The 14,103-nt window shown below is 40.3% G+C and overlaps 1 protein-coding gene and 1 pseudogene across 9 annotated transcripts in view; both read left to right on the top strand.

Annotated features, from left to right (window-relative positions):
* The window catches only part of CBFA2T2 (CBFA2/RUNX1 partner transcriptional co-repressor 2), a 176,316-nt gene that overhangs the window by 131,515 nt on the left and 30,698 nt on the right, over positions 1 to 14,103 (top strand). For 8 of the 9 annotated variants that reach the window (XM_004462507.3, XM_004462510.4, XM_004462508.3 and 5 more), the window contains exons 2-4: positions 2,628 to 2,771; positions 8,791 to 9,032; positions 13,667 to 13,756. In XM_004462507.3, the coding sequence (XP_004462564.1) occupies positions 2,628 to 2,771; positions 8,791 to 9,032; positions 13,667 to 13,756 (476 nt within the window). Of the gene's footprint in view, positions 1 to 2,155; positions 2,262 to 2,627; positions 2,772 to 8,790; positions 9,033 to 13,666; positions 13,757 to 14,103 lie in introns of those variants that run through there. The other variant, XM_058286912.2, reaches the window with a different exon arrangement.
* LOC139437497 (complement component 1 Q subcomponent-binding protein, mitochondrial pseudogene) lies at positions 4,143 to 5,111 on the top strand (annotated as a pseudogene).

Here is a 14,103-nt window from a genome sequence, read left to right on the forward strand (position 1 = left end):
AAGAAAATGTTCTGGACAGAAATTGGAAGTGCTGTCAGAGTGTTGCCCACATGGCTCTCAGCAAACTGTACATTTTTGTCAGAGGATTTTAACTTGAGGGACACTGCTTCCTTGTTTATCTCTTTCTTTGTTCCTTATATATCTTCCCAAAATGTAGCCTCTGCAAACTAAAGCATAAAAATAATATTGCGGGGCAAGTGGATGTGGATCAAACAGTTGGGTGCCCACCTTCCACATGGGACAGCCTGGGTTTGATTCCCAGTGCCTCCTAAAGACAAGCAAGACAGCAACCTGATGTAACAGGCTGGTGCGGCGAGCTGACATAACGAGGAGACACAATAAGAACCAACCAGCAGGGAGTGGAGGCGACTTGATTGATTGGGTGCCTCCCTCCCACATGGGAAGTCTTGGATTGAATTCTTTTTTTTTTTTTTTTAAAGACTTATTTATTTATATAATCCTGCCCCCCCGTTGTCTGTTCTCTGTGTCTATTTGCTGCGTCTTGTTTCTTTGTCCGCTTCTGTTGTCAGCAGCACGGGAAGTGTGGGCGGCGCCATTCCTGGGAAGGCTGCACTTTGTTTCGCGCTGGGCGGCTCTCCTTAGGGGTGCACTCCTTGCGCATGGGGCTCCCCTACGCAGGGGACACCCCTGCGTGGCGCGGCACTCCTTGCGCGCATCAGCACTGCGCATGGGCCAGCTCCACACGGGTCAAGGAGGCCCGGGGCTTGAACCGCGGACCTCCCATGTGGTAGACGGATGCTCTAACCACTGGGCCAAGTCCGTTTCCCTCACTGTGTGTTCTTCTGTGTCTACTTATATTCTTCTCAGCACAAGGAATCTGTCTCTTTTTATTGTGTCATCTTGCCACGTCCGCTCTCCGTGTGTGCGGCGCCACTGCTGGGCAGGCTGCACTTTTTTCGCACTGGGCAGCTTTCCTTACGGGGCACACTCCTTGCACATGGGGCTCCCCTACGTGGGACACACCTTGCACGCATCAGCCCTGTGCATGGGTCAGCTCCTCATACGGGTCAGGAGGCCCTGGGTTTGAACCCTGGACCTCCATGTGGTAGGAGGACACACTATCTGTTGAGCCATATCCTCTTCCTTGGATTCAATTCTTGGTGCCTCCTAAAGAAGACAGACAGACAGAGAGCAGATAACGAGTGCAAACGGGGTGGGGGTGGGGAGTGAGATAAGTCTTTAAAAAATAATAATAATATTGGGGACGGGAACAGATATGGCTCAAGCAGTTGAACTCCCACCTCCCACATGGGAGTTCCCAGGTTCGACTCCTGGTGCCTCCTGAAAACAAAAAGCACTATAAAAAGCAAAATAAAAAAACCAACTCAGGGAAGTCAGTGTGGCTCAGTAGTTGAGTACCAGCTTTCCACATACAAGGTTCCAGGTTCAACCCCCATTCCCCAGTACCTGAAATAATGATAGTAATAATAATAATATTGGGGATATTTTTGTCCTTAGAACATGTCCCACAAATGTGCAATGATGTGCCTTGTTGCCAGTATTGATCATTCTTGTATATACTGACAAAAAAAGACTGCTGATTTAACATTCCAGTTTCAACTGTGGTGTTTATTGTTTGCACTTTAAGTTGAATTCAGCAGTTATTGAAGAATGAATGCATGGTACTTCTACCAACTTGATTCATTTTTAAGGAGAAATCAATTTCAGCAAAGTGCACAGCAATGTGTATAGTGTAATATCTATGTGTAAGAAAGGGAAAAGTTTACACCCACTTGCATATATATTTGTGTATTATTTACCTCTGCAAAATTATAAAATCATTAATAACATTGGTAACCTATGGGGAGCATAATTGGATGGCTATGGGAAAGGAGTATGGGAAAATTTCACTGTGCCTTTTCATAAAATTTAAAATATTTATATGAAAGTTTAAAGGATGTTTGACATTTTTTAAAGTAATAGCTTTTCTGTACCCAGACCCTGGTAACCCTTAATCTTTCTACTTTCTGTTATTAATGGATTTGCTTATTCCAGTTATTTTATATAAGTAAAATCATACAATATTTTGAATTTGATTTATCTCACTTAGTATATTTTCACAGTTCATCCATGTTGTAGCATGTATCAAAACTTCATTCCTTTTTACAGATGAATTGTATTCTGCTTTATGTATATAACATATTGTTTATCTGTTCATCTGTCGATAAACACGTGGGTTCTCACTTTTGGCCATTGTGAATAATGCTGCTGTGAACATCTATTTGAGACCCTGTTTTCAGGTAATGTGAGTATATATCTAGGAGTGGAATTTCCAGATCCTATGGCATTTCTAAGTTAAATTGTTTTCCAGAGTAGCTGCACCATTTAACATTCCTGCCATTTTACATTTTTGTATGTATAAGAGTTCCCATTTCTCCACTGCCTCTCCAATGCTTACTTTCCATTGTTTTTTTTTTTACTACTGTTGTTACAGGCATCATAGTTGGTGTGCAGTGATGCACTTTTTATTTAAGAGAGAATCATTGTTTGGCCCACTGTACTAAATTTCTCAAACTCTAGGAAATTATGTTAGTATTCCAAATTGTTGTCACTCTTTTTATTATCTTACAGGAAATTCTGACCTCTATTTTTTTTCTTCTTTACAGTTGTCCCTGAGAAAAGGGTACCAGCAATGCCTGGATCTCCTGTGGAAGTAAAGATACAGTCAAGATCCTCACCTCCCACCATGCCACCCCTCCCACCAATAAATCCTGGAGGACCAAGGCCAGTGTCATTTACTCCTACAGCATGTGAGGCCTCTTAATTACTTGGATTTGTAGTTCAGAGTGACATTTGGATTTAAGTGACTGACCACCTTTGAGCCATCCACATGTTATTCACCATTTTCAAAATGCTATTTAAAAAAAAAATACAAACTATCTCTTGTTTCTTTTTTAATTTGCTTTTGCTTTCTTAGGCTATTAGCTAATTCAGGTATTTGGAAATTTACTATCTAAATATTCTGTTTTTATGTACTTTGGCTGACAATAAGTTATTTTAATTTGACTCTAAAATTAAAAAATAGATAATTATTTTGTTCTATATAGAATTCAAAGTATATTTCATGAAATTATAGAATTACTTCAAAAAATGTTACAGGACTGCATGGTGAGACTTTTTAAAAAAGAAAATAATAGCCAATAAGTATATGATAAGTTGCTCAACCTCTCTAGTAATGATGGAAATGCAAACTAAAATGCAATGCAATGCCATTACATACTCATCAGAATGTTCAAAATGAAAAAGAATATCACGTTTTTGTGATGATGTGGAGCAACACTCACATTCCTGGATAGAGTGTAATTTGGTACAATCAGTTTGGCAAATTGTTTGGCATTATGTACCAGAATTGAACTTCCACATGCTGTGTAATTCAGTCCTGTGTATATACTCAAAAGAAATATATATATATATATATGAAGTCTCCATTTTAATTTGTGTTCTTCTGTCTTTCCATGGCCATTTTACTCCCATTTCACTTTGATGCTCTTGCACATATTTTGTTTCATAAAGCAGAAGAGGACACTTAACTATTTATGAAGTGGTCACAAAGTGTTAGGGCACTGTGTTAGTACTTATTTAAACTCTGTAACACAAGCTTGCAAAGTCCATGGCAATAATTTTTCTTCACAGTAAGAACTTTGTTGACAGAGTTAACTCTAGGTCTGTAACTTCAAATCTCATCTGCTTTCCTCTGTACCACACTATCCATGCTCAAAGATTTGTGTTTCATTTTAATAGGCAAAAAAAAATTCTAAAAGATACAGCTTTAAGGAAAGGTTTAATATTTTTTTCCCTAAACATTTGAAATTGAATAGCTGACAACTGCAGCTTCAGTTTGAGCCAGAATGAATGAAATGAAATTTGATATCATTATTTCAAATCCCATTTTCTATATCAAAATTAAATCATATTAGGAGAGTATGTGTAGCTCAGTGGTTGAGTGCCTGCCCCCCATGCATGGGGTCCCAGGTTCAATCCCTGCTACCTTCTTTAAAAAAAAAAAAAAGTTGAATCATTAGATATAAATACTGTCTTGATATGAAAAGGATTAAAAGCCCAGGCTATTGTTCATATTTCAGTGTACAGACAATAGTTACATAAAAATTTCAGCACTTTATACCTCCATATTTGGCTTCTTGGAGCTGCACAGGTTTAATTTCAGGAAATGTGATCTTGCACTTTTATTAAAGAAGATGCAAAGAGCCTATCTGAGGCCTTGGCCCAGTTGTCCTCTCAGTCACATGTGTTGTGACTCCCCCTCAGTCCCTACCTCTGCTGTACAGCATGCGCCTTCCCTGAGCTCCACCGTCACTGGCCTTGGCACCACCATGCCGTCTCCACCAATCTGGCAGCTGCTGTAGCCGGTGCCCAGGTCACGCACCCAGACCTTCGTGCTGTTCAGCATATGCTCCTCGTCAGTTCTGCAGCCTGGCCTTCTGCAGTCTTGTAGGCCCTACTTCTGCGGTTGTGGCACACTGCATGCTGAAGAGGACAAAGCTTTTGCAGAATTCCTGAGTGATGAGATTAAGGAGAAGAAGATCCGGAAGCATAAGTCTCTCCTCAAGATGTGTGGGGATTGAGAGCTGAAAGTGAAGAGGACTGAAGCTAAATTAGTGTGAAAAGTGGCTGGGAAAAAGGGCACTGTCACTTTCAACATCAACAATTGTATCCCACCATCATTCAGTGGGGAGGAGGAAGCCCTCACAAGGGCAGAAAGCCAAAGAGCCGGAGCCTAAATTAATGTTGACTCCCAGTTTTGTGGTTGAAGTTAAAAAGAATGATGATGGCAAGAAGGCCCTTGTGCTGGACTGTCACTATCCAGAGCATGAGGTTGGAAAAGAAGATGAGGATGAAAGTGACATTTTGTCCATCAGGAAAGTGAGGTTTCAGTCCACCGGCAAGCCTGACTAGAAAGACACTAACTATACCCTCAACATAGATTTTCTGGACTAGGCCTTGTAGGACCACCTAATGGATTTCCTAGCAGTTTGAGGGGTGGACAACACTTTTTTTTTTTTTTTAAGACTTATTTATTTATTTACATGTACATGTACACACACACACCATTGTCTGCTCTCTGTGTCTGTTCGCTGTGTATTCTTCTGTGTCTGCTTGTCTTCTCTTTAGGTGGCAGTGGGAACCAATCCTGGGACCTTTTGGAGTGGGAGAAAGGTGCTCAATCCCCTACGCCACCTCAGCAGCTTGGTCTGCGGCATCTCTTATCGTCTCTCCTTTGCATCTTGCTGTGCCACCTCTCCACATGGGCCAGCACTCCTGTGTGGGCCAGCACTCTCTGTGGGCCACTCTGCTCAGGCCAACTCACTGCATAGGCCAGCCTGCCTTCACCAAGAGGCCCTGGAAATTGAACCCTGGACCTTCCATATGTTAGTCAAGAGCCCAGTTGCTTGAGCCACATCTGCTTCTTGGTGGACAACACTTTAGCAGATGAGTTGATGGAGCTCAACACAACACTGGAGCACCAGGAATACATTATCTTTCTAGAAGGCCTCAAACGTTTTTGTCAAGAGCCCGTAGAACAAAGGTGTTGAAAACCTTCATGTTAGGGCAGGCTTTGGCCAGTGAAAAAATACCTATTCTGAAGACCAAACATTATTTGTGCTTTGAAATGGTTATCATCTGAATATCATGGGAAAACTTTGAAATTTAAGTTAGTTCTGTTGCATTCTTGTTTGCTCTTCATTTGTTCCTTCTACAAAACTTATTCTTAGATTTTTGTTTAACCTAATGATGGAAAATAAAACTGGTTTCTCTCCTCAAAAAAAAAAAACCTGTCTGATTCTTCAGTTTGCTAAAAGCCCATTAATGTATTACTTTTATGCTTTGCTTCAAGAGCAGGCAGATTTCTAATGACAATTGATCTTTATGTGTAAACAAAGAAATTGCAGACCATTGTGACCAATTTTGTGGATTGCTGAGATGAGTGTTGAGCTTTTCTTTCCAGTTGCTATAATGAGCTTTTTCAATGGATAACACAGAAAAGAATTTACTCTCTTTTTCTCAGCCTGTTTGTCTTCAGCTGCATTTTCCTGAGTACATACCTTTGTCAGCTAATGAATAAAGCCAAAGTAGATAAGTAAGGTAATGTTCATCAAGAAGTATGCAGTCTAAGGCAGTGCAAATATAGAAAGATATAAGTTTAATTTGGTAAATTAAATAGTGGAAGCATAATTGGAGGTTATTGTTAAATCTTCTAGAATTTATCTTAGTGTGGAGCTGCAGAATCTGTTAAAAAAAGCTTCTTAATACAGTCATATATGAACTATAGGATGCAGAAGAATTTGCTGGGTCAAGTCCAAGAGAGCAGTGATGATCAAGTGATTGTGGCTGCTTAGAAGAAGTAGAAGGGAAATGGTAGATTTTTTATGATTAATGAATTTGTGTTAGGCAAAATATAAGTAAATGCCAGTTTTCTAAGCTAGGTATAGATTGAAAGATTGGCCCTTTAAACTTGACTTAATTCCTGACTCATATTGTTCATCCTTTTTTTTTAAGATTTATTTTTCATTTATTTCTTTCCTCTTCCCCGCTCTGCTCCCCTGCATCTTGTGTCCATTAGCTGTGTTCTTTTTTTTTTTTTTAAGATTTATTTATTTCACTCCCCTTTCCCCCCAACCCCAGTTGTCGTTCTCTGTGTCTATTTGCTGCATCTTGTTTCTTTGTCCGCTTCTGTTGTCGTCAGCAGCACGGGAAGTGTGGGCAGCGCCATTCCTGGGCAGGCTGCACTTTCTTTCGTGCTGAACAGCTCTCCTTACGGGCGCACTCCCTGCGCGTGGGGCTCCCCTACGCGGGGGACACCCCTGCGTGGCAGGGCACTCCTTGCACGCATCAGCACTGTGCATGGGCCAGCTCCACACGGGTCAGGGAGGCCCGGGGTTTGAACCGCGGACCTCCCATGTGGTAGACGGACGCCCTAACCACTGGGCCAAGTCCATTTCCCTCATCTTAGATTTTCAAGCCAAGATATGGTTAAGTGAAAATTTGTTGACAATTAAACACTAGGTAATTTTACTTTGCTATTCATTGAAGAAAGAGGTTGTTACTTATTGCTGTCAAGAACTTAGTTCTAGAGTTGTATTCTAAATTAAGACTACCAAAAAACATTTGTTGGTATGAAAGAAAGAATGATGGGAAAATAAGGAATAATTAATTGTATATATATTTATATTAGTCAGCAAAGAGATGCTGATGCAAAATACTAGAAATCTGCTGGATTTTATAGAGGGTATTTATTTGGGGTAGGAGCTTGTAGATGCCAGGCCACAAAAAAACATTAGGTACTTTCCTCACCAAAGTCTACATTTACGTGTTGGAGCAGGATGGCTGCCAAAGTCTGTGAGTATTTGAGGCTTCCTGGGTTCCTCTCTTCCTGGGTCTTGCTTCTCTCTGGGCTCAGGGTTCCTCTCTTCCCAGGACTTGCTTCTCTTTCCTCTGTGTGCTTACTTCTGGAGCTCCAGCTAGAGATTTCAGCATCAAACTCCAAAATTAAAACTCCAACATCAAAAACCTTCATGTCTGTCCTTTGCCAGGCCTTTTATCTGTGAGCCCCCACCCACCAAGGGGCAGGGACTCAATGCCTTACTGATGTGGCCCAATCAAAGCACTAATCATAATTTAATCACACCTAGATACAGGGAAGTTTCCAAACATAATCCAATATCTGTTTTTTGGAATTCATCAAACTACTACAATATTGTAATTCTTCGAGCAAGAAATATAGAATGGGAGTGGCCTGAATGGAGTTTAGATGTTTCATAGGGTGACCAAGAATTTGACAGCTTTAATCTAGACTGTCAACTGACAGAGAAACTGAACTTGATGGATAGGAATGTTCTGCCTGGTGAAAGATATATATACAAACCTTATTAAGAAAAGGTCATTAAACCTATAGCTTAGAAAAAAACTCTTTGCACAACTACCTGCTTTCTTTCTGTCTGTCTGTTCCTGTGGTAACTTCTGATTGACTGCTTAGGTTCTTGGATCCCTCAGTCTGGGATGTGACTTAAAAGATGTGCATAGGAAAGATGTAGCTCAAGTGATTGGGCTTCTGCCTACCACATGGGAGGTCTTGGGTTCAGTTCCTGGTGCCTCTTAGAGAAGGTCAGCTGGCCTGGCGGGCAGGCACAGCAAGCTGACGAAACAAGATGATGCGACAAAACAGACACAAAGAGGAAAGACAGTGCGAGACACAACGAACCAGGGAGGCTGAAGTGACACAGGCAATTGAGTACCTCCCTCCCACACGGGTGGTCCCAGATTCAGTTCCTGGTGCCTCCTAAAGAGAAGACAAGCAGACACAGAAAGCAAACAGCAAATGGATAGAGAGCAGACAGTGACAGTAAAACAATGAGGGGCAGAGTGGAAAAATAAAATCTTAAAAAAAAAAAAAATACAGGCATGAGGATCCATTCACTGGGAAGATGTATTCTTCCAAAATTATCTCAAGTTGTACCTGTTAGAGGAAATCTTTCTTAAAACTACCCGCCTGTAATTTCCTCTAGAGTTAGATGTCCCTTCAGTGTGCTTTTCTGATACTCTTGTAGTATATTATTCTGTAAACATTTTTCCACCAGTCTTTCTTACTATGCAGAAATCTCATTGAGGGCAGGATACTGAGTCTTGTTTAATCTTTTAACTTGTGCTTTATGAAATTTGAATGAATGAATAATAAGATAGCAAACAAGAAGAAATTAACAAAGATCCCTGTTTTCCACTTCAACCAAGTGTTTTATTTTGGCTTTCTTTCAGTAAGCAATGGAATCACCCATTCTCCTCCTACACTAAATGGTGCTCCATCACCACCACAGAGGTTTAGCAATGGTCCTGCCTCTTCCACATCATCTGCATTAACAAATCAACAGTTGCCAGCTACTTGTGGTGCTAGGCAGCTCAGCAAATTGAAACGCTTTCTCACTACACTTCAGCAGTTTGGCAATGACATCTCACCTGAGATTGGGGAGAAAGTGCGGACTCTCGTTCTAGCACTTGTGGTAAGTACATCCTATCTTTTGACAGCTACCTGAATGCATAGCTCAGAATAAAAGCCAGCAAAGAAGTTGTAGGTATTTGTATTTCTGCACACTCTCAAACCTATAATAAGGTGGTAAATTCTACATTTATTAAATAAAACTATTGAATTGTAGATTTTACAGAACGTTGTTTATCACAGTAACATATAAAATCTGTAATGATTACCCAGTTGTTTCTTACGGTGTTGATAAGCAGCTTTCAATTTCTTTCAAAACTAGTTTCAGCAGGCATACTGAGCTTCAACCTAGTTAATGCAAGGTTTATTCATTCAGTGCCTCATGCATTGTTCCCAAGCCACAGAGAAAAGAGAAGTAGCATGTTTTATTTTGAAAATAACAACTTGCCAAATTTTAGGTTTTATGGTCTAAATAGTTTGAAGAAGATCACATTTTTCAGCTCCTCATTCAAATATAGTTTCATTAGAATTTTCAAGGTACACACAGTTTTTCTTTCTAAACTTAGCTTGGTGTACCTGTGGTATATGGAGTGATTTTCTGACATTGACTGGCATACTCTCAGTAAATATAATCAAAGTGTATTGCCAGTTCCTGCTATTTGGAAATTGAAATTTTTAAGATTTACCTCTAATACAAGCACCCAGTTCTCCTGCAGGTTGTTAACCTCTATAGGTGATAAAAAGATGAATCAGGGAAGCAGACTTGACCCAATGGATAAGGCGTCCGCCTACCACATGGGAGGTCTGCAGTTTAAACCCCGGGCCTCCTTGACCCGTGTGGAGCTGGCCCATGTGCAGTGCTGATGTGCGCAAGGAGTGCCGTGCCACACGGGTGTGTCCCCCATAGTGGAGCCCCACGTTCAAGGAGTGCACCCCGTAAGGAGAGCTGCCCAGTGTGAAGAAAGTGCAGCCTGCACAGCCACACACACAGAGAGCTGACGCAGCAATATGACGCAACAAAAAGAAACATGGATACCCAGTGCTGCTGGTAAGGGTAGACAAGGTCACAGAAGAACACACAGAGAATGGACACAGAGAGCAGACAACTGGTATGGGGAAGGGGGGGGACATAAATAAATAATAATTAAGAAAAAAAAAGAATCATAGTACCAAACCCTAAATCCGTTCTCAAAGTATAGTCCAGGACAGGCATCCCTGGATTTCATCACAACCTTCTTGGGGGAATCCACAAAGTTAAAACTATTTTTATAATAATACTAAGATATTTTCATTCTTATTCTCATGAATGTACAGTATGGATTATCCACAGTCTATATGTATGCTATTGCAACAGATTAAATGCAGCAACACAGAATCCAGCTCTCTTCTATCAAACTACAGAAAAAAGAGATTTGCAAAACTGTAAAAACAGTACCCCATTTTTTAACCACGTTTGAAGCTATAGATTTTTTTTTCATTCTGTTAAAGGTAATTGGTTATTTTGAAATAATATTTTTGTAAAGTTAGTTTAAATTCTGATATGATAAATATTGATTGATATAATCTACATCAACTTGGGGGATTCTGAAACCAAAAAAAAGTTAAGAACTTCTACTTAAAAAATTTTTCAGTCTAACAGGGAAGAAACAACTTTCACACAAGGGAAAATAGATGACTTATTTTTTTATGTTTATGAGATTCAATCCCTGTTACAGATATCTGTAGGCTGTTTGTTTTCATTGCTATATAATAATTTTATTTTAGGAATATACTCCAATTTATTCATTTTGCTCTTGATGGACATCTGCATTGTTCGTGATTTGGGCCAGTGTCAGGAATCTCTATGCTCACAGATTTGGTAGAAGGAGTCATAGGAGTTGGTTATAATTGTGCTCACAGCTAAGATTTATTACAGGGGCATAATAAAGATACACAGCCAGATCATAAATGAAAAAGACACAGGTGAGTTCTGGAGAAATATATGGGCAGACTTCCATAGATTTTTCAGACCTGATTATATTCATCGTATTCCTTGTAATAAAGATAAAGGGTTGCCATGTTCTTAACCTTTTTTTTTTTTTAATTCTGTTTTATTTGTTTTTCCCCACTACTTTGTTGTTTTGCACTTGCTTTGTCTATTCATCATCCTTAATTTATCATAGTAACTGAACCCGGGGCCTCTGATGTGGGAGGGAGGTACCTAATTGTTTGAACCACTTTGCTCCCTGTTTTGTTGCATCTCTCATCGTATTTCCCTCATGTGTCTCTTGTTGCATCGTCTTGTGTCAGTTTGCCACTCTCTGCTTTTGTTGTCTCTCATTATGTTTTTCTTCCTGTATCTCTTGTTGTGTCATCTTGTTATGTCAGCTTGCCACACCTACCCATCGTGCCAGCTCACTGTCTTCTTTAGGAAACTACTGGGATCCAAACCTGCAACCTCCCATGTGGTAGGCAAGAGCCCAGTCACCTGAGACACATCTGCTTCCTGAATATCTTCAATTTTAAGTTAAAACTGTCCACTGTAGGGAGCAGGTGTGACTCAGTCGGTTAAGTACCTGTTCCCACATACGAGGTCCCAGGTTCAATCCCTAGTATCTCCTAAAAACAAACAAATGAGAAAACCAGCTCTCTGGGAAGCAGGTGTAGCTTAGTGGTTGAGTGCCTGCTTCCCATGTGCTAGGTCCTGGGTTCAATCCCCAGTACCTCCTAAAAAAAAAAAAAAAAAAAAAAAACAGAAAAAGTTATTTAAAAAAAGTAAAAAACTGCTGTGAAAACATGTATAGAAATGTTGCACTTCTAAATATATTATATATGTCATTTCATACCCAGAGATAACTGCTATTGTGATTGTTCTTCCAGACTTGTAAAATACATGTATAAATGTGAGTGTACTCTATTTTTTTAACTGGATTCTTGGAAATCATTGTTTCTGATTTTTTATTTTTAAAGATTTATTTATTTACCACCCTCCCCCCCAATTTTATACTCCCTCTGTCCATTCACTGTGCATTCTTCTGTGTCTGCTTATATTCTCATTAGGCGGCTTTGGGAACCAATCCTGGGACTTTCCAGAATGGGAGGGAGGCGATCATTCTCTTGTGCCACCTCAGCTCCCTAATTTACTGTGTCTCTTATTATCTCTTCTCTGTGTCTCTTTTTGTTGTGTCATCTTGTTGTACCAGCACTCCATGTAGTCCAGCACTCTGCACAGGCCAGCTCGCTACACAGGCCAATTGCATTTACCAGGAGGCCCTGGCCATCGAACTCTGGACCTTCTATGTGGTAGACAGGAGCCCAATTGCTTGAGCCACATCTGCTTCCCTGTTTCTGATTTTTTAATAAACAGTTTATTATATATATTTCCTCATTGATACATATAAACCTGTCCTCCCCCATTTTAGTGTTCTAATATATGACTATACCATAATTTTGTATGCAGTTTACTGTTATGGACCTTTATGTTTTCTTCTTTTATTGTTAAGAAGCTTTGTGTGCTGATGAATAATTCATACGTTGCATGTTTGTAACATTTGTATGTTACATGATATATCTTTGAACACTTGATGATTTTCTAAAAATAAATTCCTAGAAGTAGTAATTGCTTTTGTAGGGGAACAGAAATTTGTATGAAATCCCAGTATTTTTTTTAAGCTTGTTGTTACTATAGTGTGTTCTAGGGATTGAAATAAAGATGTTTCGTATATTCTGAAGAAAATATTTTTACTTGTTCTCTCACCTTAGCAGAGGTGGCAAGATTCCTAGTTTAGAGCCTACACTTTTCAATAAATGCAGAGGATACAGACAGACCACTTAAGGCTAGGAAGTACCTATTGTTTTATTTTTTTAATAATTTCTCATTTAGAAGTTTAGGCTAGGAGGTTGGCAGAATCTGTGAAAGTAATGAGCCTTTGATAGCTGAGGCAATGGGTTGCTGAGTCCAGAAAATGTCTTTAAAATTGACATCCTGGGAAGCGGACATGGCTCAACTGATAGAACATCTGTCTACCATATGGAAGGTCCAGGGTTCTTTCCCCAGGGCCTCCTAACCCGTGTGGTGAGCTGGCCCACACGCAGTGCTGCTGCATACAGGGAGTACTGTGCCACGTAGGGGTGCCCCATGCGCAAAGAAAGCCGCCCCACATGAGAAAAGCGCAGCCTGCCCAGGAGTGGTGCCGCACACACAGAGAGCTGACACAGCAAAATGATGCAACAAAGAGACGCAATTTCCCACTGCCACCAGATAATGCAAAAGCAGATGCAGAAGAACACCCAGCGAATGGACACAGAGAGTAGTCAACGGGGGCGACGGGGAGAGAAATAAATTTTTTAAAAAGTTGACATCCTGGACATAGGATCTGTTCAGCATTGCAAGTAACATTGTAAAGTGAATCTCTCATCAGAAGGGACCTGAGTGCCTCTCATCGCTGTGGTAAGGAAGGCAGTGTCCTATTCTGCAGTGCAGTCTGCTGAGGAAAAGATAAATTTGATTTGAGGTGGCAGAGAAAAGAATCAGTGAAGTAATACTTCTCTCATTCTGTAATAAAGGAAACATATTTTTGTTTAATCTTTGAGAGGGCTTAGAGGTTCACAGTAGTGCTCTTGCAGTTTTCCTTTTCTTCATGTAAAGTGCTCTACACTGTCAGGTTTTAATTTAAGTGTCCAGTTTTGGAAGTTGAACAATGTTTTTTATCTTTTCAGAACTCAACAGTGACCATTGAAGAATTCCATTGTAAGCTCCAAGAGGCCACAAACTTTCCTCTTCGTCCTTTTGTGATTCCATTCCTCAAGGTAATTCTATGAGATAACTTCTGAATTTAATTTATCTTCAACAGTTCCTCAAGATCTGCTACTGATCCCTGTTTTGTGATGTAAGTCATAAATTAGGGTGCCATGCCATATTTTCTTTATATTATTTGAGACTGGTAGCAAGATGTGAGTACAATCTGTAGGTAAGCCTCACGCTTGAGGAGATGAGCGTTGCAAAACCTTTAAGTTGTGGTCTATGTGCAGACCCTTCTGGTAACTGGGCTCTTAGCAAGGAAATAACTGGACTCCCGACTCCTTTGGGGAAAGCCCGAGAGAGGATGCAGAGGGGGTTTGTGTTTTCTGAGAGGAGGCTGGTAAACAAAGGAGAG

The sequence above is a fragment of the Dasypus novemcinctus genome, chromosome 24 (genome assembly GCF_030445035.2).
Source record: "Dasypus novemcinctus isolate mDasNov1 chromosome 24, mDasNov1.1.hap2, whole genome shotgun sequence".
Lineage (NCBI taxonomy): Eukaryota > Metazoa > Chordata > Mammalia > Cingulata > Dasypodidae > Dasypus > Dasypus novemcinctus.